General features: G+C 40.1%; 1 protein-coding gene across 1 annotated transcript in view; it reads right to left on the reverse strand.

The window, feature by feature from the left end:
* ARHGAP10 (Rho GTPase activating protein 10) overlaps positions 1-18,231 on the reverse strand; it is a 321,844-nt gene that overhangs the window by 202,556 nt on the left and 101,057 nt on the right. The window contains exons 4-5 of the mRNA XM_082728962.1: positions 12,447-12,518; positions 3,240-3,341 (exon numbers count right to left, since the gene is read on the reverse strand). Coding sequence (XP_082585088.1) covers positions 3,240-3,341; positions 12,447-12,518 — 174 coding nt within the window. The remainder of the gene's footprint in view (positions 1-3,239; positions 3,342-12,446; positions 12,519-18,231) is intronic.

Consider the following 18,231-nt stretch of genomic DNA (forward strand, 5'->3'; position numbering starts at 1 on the left):
GATGAGGGAACATCGAATTTAGAGCCAGTAGGTCAGAAGCACAGGTGATAACCTTGATTTGTAGCTGGTATCTGAAGAAGGGACTGTCTTGTGGGACAGAGCCCTTCACCTGTTGGGACTGATGCAGTCTCCAGGTAGACTGTGAGAACTGAGTTAATTGCTGGGTGCTGTGGAAAAACACATATTCAAACTATTCTTTTTGCCATACCAAGCAAAAGTGACTTTTTCCACAAATTTCTATTTGATCATCATCTAATTTCTGGCCATTCCTGCTGTAAATATGTAACATATGAGAACAGACTAATCTCAGGCAAAGGTAGTCAAAATATGTACTTCTCTAGTAATATGTACTGAAATATAATCATTTGACTGCTCAGAAAATAAAAAATATATTTCAAAAATGAACAGAAATAGATTTTTCTCAAATCTCTGATACCTGTTCTAGCGCAAATACTAGTTGGAATTCAGGAATGTGGATGGAAGTAGATGATATCATGCCCAGTAAATGTAGAGGTTTAGGTAATGGTCCTAACAGAATTACTGAATAGCCAGCCTGCTCTCTGGGACATTATCTCCTACGTTATTTTCATTTGAAACAAGGAGAAAGAATGATTCAAATTTCTATGCCTTTGTTGGTACCACTCTCAGCAACCTTTATAAACATCCCCAGCACCTCAACTCGGTTCGCTGCAGATGAGGAACACATACACCAATACTAAGATCAATGAAGATCCAAAACTAACCTTTTACTTTTAAAGAGCATCCCCCCCCCACCTTTAAACCTTCACACTTTCAACAGAAAGCTGATTTAAGTGGGAATCTGCACATTTGTAAAGCGCATACAGTCAAGATAGGACAGAATATACAATTTAAATGAAACTAAAACTATTCATCTTGAAGGTCTCTTCAAATTTCTGATCTGGAGTTAAATTATCCTGGGGAATGATGAAATTAGTAAAGCCCCAGCTCACTGAGCAAGCACTTCACCCTTCTTCATTCAGTAAATATTTATTAAGTGCCTCCTCCCTGACTAGCAATGCTCTAGGTGTAAAGGATAGAGTACTGAATAAAACAATGTTGCTGCCCTCAAGGAGCTTACAAGAGAGTGCAAGAAGCCATGAAACAACCAAATACACAGTATGTCTAATGGGACTAAGAGTATGAAAAAAATCAAAGCTGCATAAGGCAGGGGGCACCTTAAGTAAGATGTCTGGGGACATCTCCAGTAAAGTGGACTCTAGGTGGAGACTATTTGAGAGTACATGGAGGAGTCAAGCATGTGAGTCTAGACTGGAAACGTACTAGGCAGTAGGGACAGCAAAAGCAAAGGATCTGAGCATGGAGTAGGCTTGTCCCAGGCCAGTCAGGGCAAAGCAGCCCACGTGGGTGTGAGGACAGGACGGTGGGCCCTGGGCCTCTGGAGACATTAATTAGGGAGGGCCTAGGGCAGAGAAGCAACATAAAGACAGGCTGACCCTGCTCACTGTATAGAATGTAAACTACAGGGATACGTTGGTGTTAGCAGGGAGATGAATTAAGAGGTCTTTACAGTAATGTGCGTAAGAGACAGCAGGGGCATGGGCCAGGATGATGACGGTAGGAGTCAGAGGTGGCTCTATCCTGAGAATATCCTGAAACTAAGGACAACGCGGGCTGACAATCTAGATGTGGTGTAGGAGAGAAAGGGCCAAGGATGGACAGAAAGATTTTGCCTGAGCAACAGCTCGAACGAGATACATAATCATAGAAGGAAGTGAAGATGGAAATTTACTTGTAGCCCAGAAAATAGTTTTTTTCTAAAGGAAAAATCCTTTCGGAATACCTGAAAAGAAAGGTAAGAGGAGAAGACAGGTAGAAAGCCACTGGCATAAGGAGAGCTGGTTAAAACAACAGCTGTCGTTTCAAAATGGCCAGAGGGGAGGAGATGATGGAACGATTGTGACATCTGTATGGTTTTCTACATAATACGGACCAAGCAGAAAAGGGGCCCTACCTACCTACAGAATTGTTAAGTATGGAATAAGTAATATAAAAGCTCATTTCTCTTATTTTTCTTTTAAAGATTTTTTATTTATTTCAGAGTGTACAAGTGAGAGCGTGCACTTGTGTGTGTGCGCGCACATACACACACACACACACACACGTGGGGGGGAGGGGCAGAGGGAGAAGCCAACTCCCTTCTCAGCAGGCAGCCTAATGGGAGGCTCCATCCCAGGGTCCCAGGATCCTGACCTGAGCTGATGGCAGACTTAACTGACTGAGCCTTCCAGGTGCACCCCCCGCCTCCTCTTTTATAAACTGTCAAACACCTTCCAAATGTCAGTCAAAATTATTAAAAAGGGAAGAGTAAATGTGACATGTGGGGAATGTCAAAATGACCCCCCCACACACACACACACATGATGTGCAACTACGCATCTGGCATTTAAATATACTGGAGCCAATGCTGTTAGTGTCATTTTTATGATAATTCAATTAGTGTATATTATGCCCAGATTCCTTGTGTGTTTAAAAATAAACAAATGAGAAAAAAATCACACTTTTGTGGAATGAGTCAAGATCCCAACAGCTGCAAAACACCATTATTTTTAATGAAAACATATGTTCCAAATTGCAAGCCACTGAGTTTCCACTCAAGTGTGTGAGTGAGAAAACACAAGTGCCAGAGAATTTAGACAAGAGAAAGACAGAGAAAATGAGAGATAAGATATAAATTCCTTTCTCCTTACACATGGCTCCCTCCAAAGGAAAAAAAAAGAGTCTATTAACACAAGTAAAACAGATTCTCTCCTCCCAATGATGCTGAACTTCTGAATCTTCAGCGTTAAAAAAGATTAATGCTGCCTTCACATAAAAGCAAAATGGTAGATGAGCTTATTAAATTCAACTCATTTCTTCAAAAAATCTTGAAAGCCAATTAATGAATCTATTCCTGAAAATAATATATCTGTTCTTCAGTAATGCCAGATAAAATTGTTCCTGTGAAAATATATTCAGAACCAAAAATGTTAATACTATGAATCTCTACTGAATTAATCACTGTAAGATGTATTCATTATTTCGTGTCTTGTTCCACAAGAACTCTTTTCTTAATTCATGGTGATACCCGTTCGTTTTCTTTTTCATCCCTAATAATCCTAGATGAAAAGTTTACAAAAGAAAAGCACATTTTAAAAAGAAAAGGTATGCACTCCTTACTGAAATGTAGAAACAAATAAACAGGAAAGTAAAAACAATACCTCTTGTAAATGTGAGTCTTTCTTTTTGGCTGATAAATTCAAATGTTTATCAATTAGACTATAGTTCTTTTCCGTCTCTTTGTCAAACTTCTTTTTTTCTTCCTACAAGTCAGAACACAGAGACAACTATGATTAAACAGGGGGGAAAATGCATATATACAGTTTATCTACTGAGAAGCTCAAAATAAGATTAGTATCTAAAAATAAATAAAGTACCACTAAGTGTGATGAAGTTATCTGAAAAATCTATCTATACCCAGGGTACTGCTTATTCATCCTCAAAACAGTGTTAGGACTGAAGAGTCACTTATCTTTTCTGGTTTTCCTTTAATGGGCTTTTTATGGAGCACGGTATTTTTCAATACTTACACTTAGTGTTTAGAAGCAAAGCCATGTCACTTGTCCCTCATTAAAAGAAATAATAAAAAGAACAACACAGGCTTAAAACAGCAAACTTATGCAGACTTTGGCAAAGAAATGGGATTCTCCTAAAACTGAGTACATTTTGGTCTAGATTTTTTTTAAAAAATCATCATCACAATTGGGGAAGAAAAAACAACTTGGGAAAAATTTTCCTTAATTGTCCAGTGTGAATTTAATAATAAGACCCTCTGATCAGAAACATCTTTTTTCCAAAACCTTCACAGTGATTTCTATAACATCATTCAGAACATGTATCACTAGGTCAACAGGGTGTAAAGTAACGCAGATACCCTCATACTGAGACTCGGTGGTGTGACGTTACAAACATTTCTCGAGTACTGCCTAGAATTAGCATTTGCTTTTCTTTTGTTATAGAAGTTTTTGAGAAAACAAGTCTCCTAATTGTTAAATACAGAAAAGACAGACTATCTTCCCTAACACTGCCTGCCAACTTAAGTGGATTTTCAGTAAACATTTCTGAGCACCAATGAGAGCACAGAATGTCCTCACACTGTCAAAATGTTTCCATTAACTTCAAATTCTCCTGAATTCTCCAAGGGCTCCTGGAAAGGAACATTCCCTTCCCTATTTTCCAACTTCTATCTTCTAAAGCAAAAATAATCTTTTCTGATATGATCTTTTTCCTGGTAGGCAAAGCAACTGAACAAAGTGTGAAAAGTCTATTTCTTCAATTTTTTTTTTTTAAACCCCACCACAAGGAACTACAAACTGCTATGTGGGCTCATCTAGAGACCCTGAACTCATCCCACACTGAGGGAAGACAGGCAGTCTCCAGAACAGACATTTCTTCCCATTTCTACTCCAAGTTTAATGACAAACTAGCTGCACAATTTAGGGGGGAAAAAAAGTAACAACACAGAACCTAAGTTCTCTTACTGAAAATATAAGGGATTTTTTTTTTTTTTTGGTACTAGCTCATTCTTTGATCCAATCCTAAAGTTCTGTGATCTGATGGTTCACCTATGTGTGACAAGAGTCACACTTTTGTTGAAACAGAAGCACATTTTCTTTATGCTCTTAATTTGCAATTAGTAAAAAAAAAAAAAAAAAAAGTTTAAGGCATTAATACATGGTTACTCTCTTTTCTGCTTTTTATTACTACACTCTTCATCAACTGTTTTGGTGACTAACAGAAAAATTACATAAAACAAACATGTGGCCATCATTTCAGAATCTTCCACTATTTTAAAAAGTTGATGTGGTGGAATGCACACTGCGTTAGGTGTGAGAAGACAGATCCTGGTCCAGGCCACTTTCTACTGCACCAGCGTCACAGCGTTCTCTGGGCATCCCCTTCTCCCGTGGAAACAAAACAGGAAGAGAAGTCCCGCCCCTGCGTTCACCACAAGAGGACTGCTAAGCGGGATCTGATAGGAAAACACATTTACTATCCGCACAGATTCATCCTTCGCAGGAATACTGAAAATATTTTTACTCATTTGATTTCATGTGAATCACAGAATGGGACAAAGGAAGCAGTGATGCTAAAATCAGCAGTCAAAACACCCAGCACACTCAGCAGTTGTGGGGTTTGTAAGTTAACACGTGGGTAAAGTTGAGAATGAAAGAAAGCGGGGGTATCAAAGGCTTTGTGAAGAAGGAATTCAGCCAAGAAACAACATTCCTCCCACCAACAGAGTGGAAATGCATTCGTTCACACACCGTACGGTTGTGCGGTTTTGTTGTTAAACCTGAAGACTTAAATAATTATTTCTTCTTGCATTTTCTCTCAATGCTGTTGCTGTTTCTTTGTGCTCACGTGGCTTTTGTGCTGAAATAATGCAAATTTTAAAAGGGACTATGTTCAAGTAGCACTCAGTAAAGAACAGCATTTTTTCGTCAACACTGCTAAAGCTGACATATGTAACATAGATGTGTGTGGAGATATATATATATATATATAAATGTGGAGAGAGAATATATAATATATAAACATGAATATTTATATAAATCTATAATTTATATAAAGTGGAGATAGATATATATATACATATATAATAAATTAAGTAACTTATGACAAAAGGATCTATGAAGGATCGAATCTAATACAACGAAAATTTCTTTTATAAAAACAGCAGTACAAATTCAAGTAAGTCTGAGCCAGGTGCAATGAGTTTGTATCTGAACTCAGGCACAAAAAGTGAAGCAAGACAGAACTCATTAAAGAGAGGTGCAATCGCTTCTAAGATTAAGTGTAGGAGAGGTGGGGGCTATGGAGAACCAGATCGTCCACAACTATTCTAGAGAGGAAGGTGGCTATATCATGGCTCCAGCACATTTTTACCATGTGGGAATACAGGCTAATATATAAACCATGTCCTCTGATTTTTCTGGACCAGCTGAAAAATCCAAAGATTTTTAAATGGTGCCAACAGTTTATTTTTGTTTTGTTTTTACACTTTCACATGAGTAAGCCAAGCAAAATTATGTTTACAGGTTAAATATGACTCACTGAAAGTCAGTTTGTAATCTGTTACAAAACCACCCACCCCACCCCCAAAAAAGTAAAGAAGAGCAATGATTTAAAACAGGAAAACTAAGTAAGTTGTATGCTATATAAATGGTAAAGAATCCAGAGATTTTTAAATGGTGCCAACAGTTTTTGTTTTGTTTTTATACTTTCACATGAGTAAGCCAAGCAAAATTATGCTTACAGGTTAAATATGACTCACTGAAAGTCAGTTTCGGCTCAGTGGTTAAGCCGCTGCCTTCGGCTCAGGTCATGATCCCAGGGTCCTGGGATCGAGCCCCACATCGGGCTCTCTGCTCAGCAGGGAGCCTGCTTCCTCCTCTCTCTCTCTCTCTCTGCCTGCCTCTCTGCCTACTTGTCATTTCTCTGTCAAATAAATAAATAAATAAAATCTTTGAAAGTCAGTTTCTAATCTGTTACAAAACCACCCACCCCACCCCAAAAAAAGTAAAGAAGAGCAATGATTTAAAACAGGAAAACTAAGTAAGTTGTATGCTATATAAATGGTAAAGGAAGATCAGAAACCTATGAAATAGGGGCGCCTGGGTGGCTCAGTGGGTTGGGGCCTCTGCCTTCAGCTCAGGTTGTGATCCCGGGGTCCTGGGATCAAGCCCCGCATCGGGCTCTCTGCTCAGTGGGGAGCCAGCTTCCTCCTCTCTCTCTCTCTGCCTGACTCTCGCCTACCTGTGATCTCTGTCTGTCAAGTAAATAAATAGAATCTTTAAAAAAAATAAATAAAAAAGAAACCTATGAAATAAAACTTAAGTAACCAGGTGTCTTCAATATGTTAGAAGTAAACATATATATATATGATTTAATCATAATTCATTGGGTAAAAAAATATTCTTCAGCCAATGGTGTTGATATAATTAGTTAACTACATGGAAACAGAGAACCACATGTCATATGAAAACTAATTCCAGATGGACTGAAAGAGTCACAAGTAAAAAATGAAGCCATAAAAAAGAACAGTTTCATCAGATCTCAGAACAGAGGCATACTTTTTGAGCAAAAAAGAAATGGGAGAAGACATAAGAACTTCTAGATATTAAACACACACACACACATACACACACACACAATAAACAAGCTAAAAGGCCAACCACAAAGCAGAAGAAGAGACAATTAATATATTAGAAAAGAAGCAAATATTCCTAATGCATAAAACATTCTTAAGGTTAAGCAATTTTTTTGCTAAAATCACTTAATATTCCCATTGAAAAATGAGTAAGGAACATATAAAGAACTCACAAAAACTTAAATATTAGTGTGAATTGTCCACATTTCTTTAGGGTACTAGAATTTGGGGGTTTTTTTGTTTTAGAAGAAAGGGAGGAAGTTTTTAAAGTTCCCAGATATCTTTTTAAAAGGTTTGGTTATTTCACAAATTTCCTAGGATGAGGAAATGGAAAGACTTATTTTACAATGATACACGTTAAATAATAAGGCATGCCTAGTCTGGAGAACTAGCTACTTTCTCAGAGATTCCAACTCCCCCTCCCTTACTTAAATAAGAAAATGGGAGTAATATCATACATTCAAGAAGGAAGATTCACCCACAGGTAATACACCCAGCAGGACACCTTCTCACATGGAATCCTGATATCCAGGCCAACCAGAGTTTTGCCATCCCTATTCTCCCTGATCTACCAACCTCCAGCAGGTGCAGGTGAAATGCCACCTCTTCCAGGAGGCACCCCTCTACCATGTGGGGGCATAAAAACAGCACTCCCCCCGTTAAGTCCTAACCAAGTGTCACCTATATCCCTGCCTGACACTTTATTTGCCTGATCCAACCCCACAGTCCCCCTTTCTGTAAAGTCCCGTCAACCTATTTAAAGAAATAAGAATTCGGCTTTTCTCCCCACAGTATCTAGCAACTGAAACCGCACCCAGGAGACACCCATCACCCATCGGAGGAGGAGAGAAGGGGGAAGCTATGGCTGCAGAGGTACCAACAACAACAAAGCTGACGGGCACCCTGGGGTCCCGGGCAGTCGCTCCAGAGTCACCTACCCATTGCCTTAGCACTACTTGGCCAGAAGGGTCACATGGGGCATGTTATCTCTGCAGCTTGCCTGCGGAGAGTGGACAAAAACCTGAGCAATTCGTTTGGCAAGTTGGTGCAGCACAAGCTGTAAATGGGGCAATAAAATAAATCATGACTCTGTATGCCAGACCCTACTCTAGACATGGGAAATACATCATCATGTCATCCTCACAAAGAAATCTCCTGAGGCAGGGGTCATTCGTCTCATTTTAAAGATCAGGAAATTGAGGGCTAGAGGTCGTAAGTAACTCACTCTGAATTGCACAGCGAGCTAAGGGGCAGATGTGGGATTCACACGAGAAGGAGTCAGGTCTTCCTGAGAGACGTGTCTGGAACTCCAAAGATCAGGGGGCATGTTCCAGAGCACCTATGCCCACCCCAATTATGGCACTTTTTAGTGTATTTTTATTGCTTTTCTATTTGGCATCTCCCCTCCAGAGTTGTCAATTTCTTGAAGGCCAACCAGCCACAGTTTTAATTCACAGTTGTACCCCAGTGCCTCCTGCCATGTAACAGGCCCTGGGAAGTGTGTTATCACTAAAATGAAAGAAATGTAATTAAATTAAATCAGCATTTTTTTTTTCTGCTTTATCAAACATAATTTGAGAGATTATTTAGGTAGATTTGCTCTTTACCCATATTTTGCAGTCATTTACAGAATCCTGGGCAATCAACTTTTATTAAATATTTAGTTATTAGATACATTCTTAGAAATACAAAAGGCATTTGGTGTGAGGGCCAGTGAATGGCTGAGGCAGTTATAATATATGAAATGAACATCTGTTTCAACCCTTCGGGTTAATTTTTTTACTCCATGGGATAAAATGGTAACGGGCTCTTTCCAACCCAGCATTTGAATAGGCTCTATTATCAATATAGTTTGATTGCATCTATTTGATATTTGCATGCTGCCCCTTGCTTAAAGCCATGTTGTCATAACTGGATTGCTCAAATACCTAAGAGGAATTTTTAATTCTCCCACCATAAGCCTTCACAAGCTAGGGTACTTCTTGGAGAATTTACATAACTGACTAGGCTCCTGCATTGGTCAGTACCTGTACTAGTCTCCTGTGGCTAATTCAGCATTTAATGGGCAGCGGCTACGGACAGTGCTGTGCAGACACTGGGAACAAGTGAGAACCCGAGGAAGGAGAAAGAGCTGCAGAGGAAGTAAAAGCTGATCTAGGCCTTGGAGGGAACTCTGACGAGTCACCTCATGTGACACAGCACAGAAGGATTGGTGTCCTGCAATGGGAAATGGAATTTTTCCAGCAGAGAGGAGATGCTGGGAAACATGGAAGAAAATCCGCAGAACCTCCAAGAACAGAGAAATAAGCCCAAACCAAACAGAAGGAGAACAAATCCAAGTAGAGGCAAATAGTAGAAAAGAATAGCTCAGGGCCTTTAGAAAATCCAACCTGAAAAAACCACTTAACAGTTTAGATAGTATGAAAACCACAATTCAAATTCATCACAGGGATTCTGGAAACTGGAGAAACCAAGACTGAAAGGAACAGAAAGAGCTCTAGTTGAACAGCAGACAGCAGGACACGCCAGGTGGGGAAGGAGAAGAGAAAGACATCAACATTCTGATAAAGATATTTTAAACACTCTGCTGTGGCCAACTTTTAAAGGCTTTTTTTTTGTTTTAATCCCCACCAACAAAAAAAAAAAAAAAAAAAAAAAAGGCATTATTCTGTTTTTAAAAAAGACTTTTAACTTGAGAGAAATAACCTAAGTCATTTTTTTAAGTATCCCAGTTAACCAGTGAAAACAAAAATATGTTTGTCAAAACATGATTTAAGGGATGCTGGGGTGGCTCGGTCAGTTAATCCTTTGCCTTCGGCTCAGGTCATGATCCCAGGGTCCTGGGATCAAGGCCCACATCAGGCTCCTTGCTTGGCAGGGAGCCTGCTTCTCTTTCCGCCTCTGTCTGCTTGTGTACTCTCTCTCTCTCTCTGACAAATAAATAAACTGTTTAAAAAAAAAAAAAGATTTAATATTTAGGAAGCACAGATGTAGAAAATCAAGTATAAAGATGACAAACCCTCCCCAGGTTCTCCTAGAATGATCAAAATAGGCTATTTATTAGATACCTTATATAATAAGGCAGAGTTGAGGCCAGTAGAAAATAAGGAAAGCACAGCCTTTTCTCTGAAACACTGAACAATCTAATGAAAGAGACAGGTGTTTATGTAGCACTGTGTCACCTAGAAAATCACCTTTCTCTACTCTGTATTATATAAAACTGTCAGTAAAAAAGGGCTTCTCTCTATGACCCACAAGGACTGGCTGCCTCAAATAGTATCAATGATGTGAAAGCCAACATACATACTGTACAGAATAAGAACATGGGACAAATCCTTCATAAACTTAAAGCCAGGAGAACGATGAAGGAATTTAAAAAAAAGACTTCAGGATGGAATCTGGCCACTAAACAACTCAAGGCATAAACTAAAACTACTAAAATAACTTCTTCTTTTAATATGGTAGTCTATCCCACCTACAAGATGTACTTTGAACAAGTACAGCATTAGGAATGGGGAAAGTTTCAGAGGGAGGAGCTGTCCATCAATAGAAAACTCAGGTCAGAAATTTATAACATCCCAGTAGGGGACTGCCTGGATGGCTCAGCTGGTACAGCATGGTCTGGCAGGGTTACCAGTTCAAGCCCCACACTGGGGATGGAGCCCACTTAAAAACAAACAGGCAAACAAACAAACAAACAAACAAAAACCTCGTAGGGTAGATGGCAAATAAAAAGAAAATACATTAACTAAGACATATTCATTTTCCATTTCTATAATACATCCTCCCTGACCACCACCCTCAATCAATCAAAAATACGAAAAATAAGAAATGGACACTGTTTCCATTCCATACCTGCCAATGAAGTGTAAAAAAAGAAAGAACCAAGATGTTCAAGATTTAGAACAGAATCATAAACTACAAAGTGGGACAGTCAGATCGCCAGATCTCTTATTTTACAGATTTGGAACAAAAACCTATTACTCGCCCAAGGTCACAGGTGTGAAAGCAGAACTCCAGTGACCTGCTGCAAAGCCAGAAGACACAGTCAGCCTGGTGCAGCTCAGCAAACAATCCCAGGAAGGGGACGAGGAGGGTACCCCACCAACCACTGTCAAAACACAGCCCTTCACTAAAAATGGTAAATACTATACCAAAAGGAAATGTCTAATATTTTAACAAGTCACTTAAAGGAGAACTGATTCTATAAATAGCAAGGAAAATGCTGGTAACTCTTTGGGCCCAGCTGTATAGCTACAGCCCTTGAAGCCACAATGTGTATCTGTACAAAAGGATTTTAATATTTTGTTTAGGAAGATAAAGGGTAAAAAAAGGAAAAAAAAAAAAAAAAAAAAAAAAAGAATCATATCCCCAAGCCATGTTGGGGGATGGGGGTGCGGGGTGGTAATACAAATATAAAAACTCTGTTCCCTACCTAAAATTGATGTTATTCTCTTCCGGGCCAAGCCAAAAATAGTCAACACACGAATGTTATTTTTCCTCAAGTGAATACATAAACTTCAGGAAAGGCTGGTGGAAATTATTTCTCTGGGATAATTTCAAAGCTCTGTTCACAAACTTGAGAAGTTGCTACATATATCCCAGGCTCCCTGTGGTCAAGTCACCATATTATTCCCCGAAATCCTGGCTAACTCCCAGATCCTGGCGCACAGGCTGCAGGGTTACTCATCCTTGAATCCCCGACACCTAACTATACTGGCACATAACAGGAGCTCAATAAATTTGTGCTCAATGGAAGGAAATCACGTCCCAATAACCCCAATATTCTCTTCCTAGTTTCAGTGTCATCACGGTGTAGCAGCGTTTCTCATCTTGAACCCTCCTATGCGGCTGCACTTCTCCATTAAACGGAGGCATTCAAGGAAGCCACTGCACTCCCTACAGAGGTAAGATGTTTCTGCTGGGAGCGAGTGTGCCTTTTGGTTAAGGATGTTTTCAAAACTTGTTACAAGAAGGTGTAGGCAGAGAGGACTAAAGGTTTTCCTCTCCTGCCCAGGTGTTTTGGTTTTGTTTACAATTTCATAGCGCCCAAAGGGCAGAAAGCACATTGAAACATAAAACAACAGATGGTTCACTCCAGCATGTCCTTTCAAGCTGCCAAATGTGAAGAAAGTGTACACTTGACGCCGTTCCTCTGAAACAGCAGCGGCCCCTCCGTCTTCCCTTTACAAGTGCACTCAGATTAGACACAAACCTTTACTGCTCCAAGTTGTTCTTTTCTGAATTTTTCCAAGGGTTTAATCAGGGTTTCGGTTACACTTAACGCCTAGAGGACAAGAATGATAACAAAAGAACACAGGATTAGGTTTCCCAAAAGGGGAAAAAAAAAAAAATCAGGATTTCATTTCCCTCTTGCACCCCACCCAGAAATAAAACGAACAACATATTTATTTAACTACCTTATCTCACCCCGCCAATGCAACCATTAAATCACTTCTAAATTTATTAACACGCTAGATCTCCATAAATATTTTCAGGGAAGAGGAGGTGGGGCAAAGTGCCAGTGAAATGTGCAACCCAGCCCCCACACCGCTCTTTCTTCAGGGAAAATAGCAAGAGGGTTGTCTTGAAACAACAAAGGGGGTCTATCACAGTCATTAACAGAACACTCCTGTTTGAGTTTTTTTTTTCCCTCCCCCTCCTCAGAAATTTACAAGTCAATTACATTCCTTTATTAGTTATCAGACTACATTATGTGAAGGCCTCGGTTTGTGTGTTACAAGTTTAAATACACTCAGTCCTACTGAAATTCCTCTTGAGGGTTTACAGTGTATCAGCAAAGCCGTCACTGCAGCTCACAGCAAAGTCAATATTGGGCGGGCTGGCAAACAGCTCCTGCATGATAGGAGCCACGCACGGACTCCAACCACAGCTGCTCTCATTCTTAAAGTGACTGGCTTGGGGCTTTTCATTTTAAGATGGATATACAACCAACAAGGCTGAAAATCCAAACAAGAGGGAACAACTACCTAAGGAAAATGCATTTAACAATATGCAGGTGGAGAATGGCTTTCTCACCATTTATTTCCAGGATATGGAAAACATCCAGGATAGAAAAGGAAACCTCAAAATACTTTACAACAATGTGCCACTGCTTTTTTTTTTTTTTTTTTTTTTTTAAAGAAAAGTCCCCTAGAAATCCACGCTTTAAATTATAGAAAGAATAAGTGACTTAGAAAAAGAAAGGATTCTGGGGCACCTGAGTGGCTCAGTGGATAAGCATTTGCCTCAGGCTCAGGTCATGATCTAGGCTCCTGAGATCCCCCCCTGAGCTGGGCTCCTCTGCTTCTCCCTCTCCCTCTGCCCCTCACTCCCCATGTTCTCTTGTGCTCTCTTTTTATTTTATTTATTATTTATTTGAGAGAGAGAGAGAGAACACAGCAGGAAGGAGAGAGAGAAGATGAAGAGCTTGATCCCAGGACCCTGGGATAATGGTCTGAAGGCAGATGCTTAAGGACTAAGCCACCCAGGCAACCCATCTCTCTCTCTCAAATAAATAAAATCTTCAAACACATTTTTTTTCTAATTAAAAAAAAAAGAAAGAGGAAAGGAAAGGAAAGGATTCTGAATTTAACCAAAGGCTCCTTTGCAATGTTCCATTAGGTAAGCACTTCTCCCGAAGAGACCGTTCGAACGGTGAAACAGGGAATCCTCGAAAAAGTGACTGTGCCTACTTGAGATGTCTAGAAGTTGAACTCTCTTCCTTGGGCCAGAAACTAGGTTCTACTCACTCCCACTATGACAACTTGTCACTTAGGTATCAAGGAGCTGGGGCAACAGTGAACTACAAGAATTAAGAGCAACAACTAGTCAAGGGAAAGGGATCATTTTCAAGCTAGGTTCATTTTATCCTCTCTACACTGTTGAGCATGTGACCTACAACAATGGCAAACCAGAAACTCCTCTGCACCACATGCCAGGAATCCCAACCACTCAGAACAACAGGGAATACCTCCAGCAGATAGGAGAGGGTCTGCCATACATTTCCAAAGTGACCCAGCTCACACACAACCTCTCAAAATAATTTAAGGCACACTTCTATGAGCACCAGAGTCACTGTCTAGCTTCCACCTCGTGTTCCTGCATAAACCTACATATAAATATACACGTACATAAACTTACATATAAAATATACACATACATCCTCCATGGTGGCTGGCCTACTCAAGAAAGAAGCCAGCCCAGCAAGCCATGCTGGGAACACAGGAGCTAGGAACCACTCAAGTTCACAGAAGACAGGAGCAGAGATTCCAAATCCTATAAGTCTGAGCCCTAAAAGTACCAGATGGGGTCTTCCCCATTCCAAGCTGCCATTGCAATAAACCTGTATTTCACGAAACAAGTATTTGCTGAGCGTTCAGCCTCAGGTGCTGAAGACACGATGATGAACAAAATCAGTCCAGTTCCCGCCCTCCTGGAAGTTACTGTCTAGCACGAGAGACACAGGATGCACTCATGAATGCATAAGTAAACATCTAACTGCAAATTCTAGGAATCCCTTCCTATGGAGAAAAGCAGGGCTAAGGTGAGGAATATATTAGAGGATTCATAAGGAAAAAAAAAAGACTCGGGAGAGTTCCATCAAAGAAATGACATTTAAGCTCAGATCTGAAAGAGGAGAAGGAATTAGGGGTGCAGGGAGCAAGGGAAACAGTTTCCAGCCTGAAGCCAGAAGAGGTCAAAAGGCTTAAGGTGAGGAATTTGTGTATTACAGTAACTAGCAAAAGGCTCCGGGGTGGGGGGCATTAAGAACAGAGAAGTAGATGGAAAGAGAGGAGTGAAGGCAAGGGTGTGTGGGAACATGCAGGGCCCTGCGGGTCCAGGGAAAGAGTTCTTTGATTTGGGGCATGATGAAAGCCACTGGAGGGTTTTAAGCAAGGCACGAGAACAATGATTATTTACATCTTTTAAAGATTACTCGGGGTTCTCTGAGAAAAAGAGATTAGAGGTGAGGAAAACTAGGAGGAGAAAGACGTGCTAGGAGGCTTCTAGAATGGCACATACAATAGAGGATGGGGGGTTGGAATAACAAAATTTTTTCATAACAAAAACTGAGAGGAGACCATTTTCAGAGCTATTTGCAGGCAGAATCAAAGTGACCGATGATAGACAACACCGGGAAGGAGGGCGTTTCCAGGATCACTCCCAGATTCCTGCTACCGAGCAACTGTATACGCGACAATACTCTTTAGTAAAGTAGGAAAATTGTGAGGAAAAGCAGCTGGGAGCAAGCACTAAGGCATTCCATTAAATCTGAGATTCCAGGAGACGTCCCAAGGATAGTAAAATACCTAAATGCCCACATGAAGAATCCAGAAAAGATGGTTTGAAATCTCGAATGTGGGGAGGAGATGAGATGCTGTCCACACATGGGTATGGCCCTGTCACAGGAGTTGGGCTCCTTCCCCCCCTCATTAACAGGAAGTAAGGAGAACACGAGTGTCAGCACAAATGAGCCTGCAGATTTCATGAAGAGAGGCTGGGGACCTGCTACCTGATGGTTCTTTTTTCTATGACGTACAAGGCAAGGTCACTTACTAAGAGAGTTTGGGCATGGGGAAAAGTTTGCAGAGAGAGGAGAATGAAGGAAAGAATCCTCACAAACAGTGAGCAGGGTACTTCCTAGAGAAACATGAACACTTCCAGGCAGGCCTACAGGCCCTTTGAGATAAGCAAGCAGGAATTTGGGCAGACACCCATCGGCCCCCGTTGTGAGATTTTCTCTAGTGAGGCAGGGAGTAGGTGAGCAATGAGGGTCGTCCCTGGTAGGAGGATCTCCAGGAGACATAAACTTACCAGCATCACACTGCACAGGCAAACTGCACAAATGGGACTCTGACTGGGTAAGGGAGGACTTCTAGAAGGGCATAAAACAGACCTGAGCCCAAAACAGGGCACTGGAGCTCTTCAGGCAAAGAATAAGAGTAACGAGGAGGGGAAAATGGACATCTCAGGGCATAGAGCTGCAAGCAATCTGGTGTCACTAACACAGCTGAAGAGATCCAATGGGCTCCGCTTGCCATCAGAGTAGGACATAGGAAATGTCCTGTGAATGCTAGATGTGGGCATGAATAACACGGACATGTGAAGGCCTTTTGAAATGTGAGCCCTAAAACTCCAGATGGTGGAGTAAATGTCCTTTAAAAAGACCAGGCCAATTCGCAGACCTGTACCCCTGGGGATAAAAATATATGTTTATAAAAAATAAAAAATTAAAAAAAAATAATAAAAAAAAATAAAAAGACCAGGCCACAAAGATTACACATGAGCAATTGTAGGTCATTAAGTGTGTCCTTCACTTGGAGAATTAATTTGATGCAATATCTGACTCCCAAGGTCTAACACTGGTGTAGGAAAAGAATATAAGGGATTTCTGTCTTACTGTTTGCAGGTTAACAAAGAAATTTCTAGATAAGGAAAAGGAGTACCTGTTTTTTCCAATTTTCCAATATCCAATTTTTTCATTAAATGTTTTGATTGAAATATTATTAAATTTAAAATTATCTTTTTTTTCCCCTTAAAAAAAAACCTGGTTAAGTAACTTCTGAACTGAACGTTAAGTATTCTGTTCAAGAACAAAATAACAGAGTGGCGACTAAATGCTTCAGTAAGGCAATGTTGGTTGAGCAACGAAGATTGTTTTCTTCTTTTTCTCAAAATAGACTGGAGACTCCTTGGAATCTCTCAGTTCCTTTTATAAATTTCACAGAAGTATTATATAATATTTGTTAGTAATGAGTGTTACTAAAATGTTCTAAGGCCAAAATGTGATTCTTCTTCCCCAGTGAAAAATGAATACCGAGTCAAGGACTACTCCTAAGACCTTAAAAGAAATTACTGTGAAAACAGTACCCCAACTTGAAAGAGACAACTGAAGTAACAATACAAAAGTGTTCAAATACTAGTAGATTAGAAACCAATCAAGTCATTTAAAGAGAAAAAGAAAAAGCAAACACAGATTGTGATTTTAGAATCCACATATAATCTTATATAACCATATTTTTCCCCATAAAATACTTGAACAGGCCACAAAAGGAAGTCATAAAAAGCCGTGACTAATGAGCCATAGAAGGGATTTTGGATAGTCTTGCTTAGAAACAGAATGCATCTACATGAACATAAAACATGTTCATTTACCAGTTGCTTTCACCTTAGGGCAGGAGTCGGCCAACTTGTTCTATGAAAGGCTGGGTTGCAACCACTCAGCTCTGCCATTTGCACAAAAGCGGCTGTAAACCGTCTGTAAGTGAATGAGCAGAGCTAGAGTCCAGCAAAATTATATGTACAAAGACAGGAGGCAAGGCGGGCTTGAGCCAGTTAGCCGAACCCTGCCTTAGAGAATCATCTCAAGTATCATGGCCAAAGATACGCTACTTACTCTCAACCAACTGTATATTTTTTAAATATACATTTACAGTATTTGAAGGAGACCAAGATTTAGGAGGTAAGATTGACTGCTGGATAAGAGAACCAAAGTGCAAGTAGCTGTCTGGCTGAAAAGAGGGATTCAAAAGTGATGCTGTAGAATTCAGCTGGGATAAGCAATCTAGTGGTTTCAATACTAACAGGCAACTGTTCAAGTGTAAAACTATCTTTTTTTTTTTAAAGGCAAGATCTTTTTTTGTATTTTTTTTTTTAAGATTTTATTTATTTGACAGAAAGAAACAGCAAGAGAGGGAACACAAGCAGGAGTGGGAGAGGGAGAAGCCGGCTTCCCACTGAGCAGGGAGACAGATGCGGAGGCTCGATCAGAGGACCCTCATTAAGTGAGCTAAAGGCAGACACTTAATGACAGAGCCACCCAGATCCCCCTCAAGTGTAAAACTATCTTAATAATTTATGTGAATTTAATAGCAGGCTTTAATAAGGGCTTTAGTCCCTAAAAATGAGTTAACTGAAGTCAGCGTGAGTCAAAGGAGTCATAAGTTGCCCTAAAAAAGAATGAACACATACACTGGATATGTTCAAACCAAACAAGG

The sequence above is a fragment of the Mustela nivalis genome (genome assembly GCF_964662115.1).
Source record: "Mustela nivalis genome assembly, chromosome: 4".
Classification (NCBI taxonomy): domain Eukaryota; kingdom Metazoa; phylum Chordata; class Mammalia; order Carnivora; family Mustelidae; genus Mustela; species Mustela nivalis.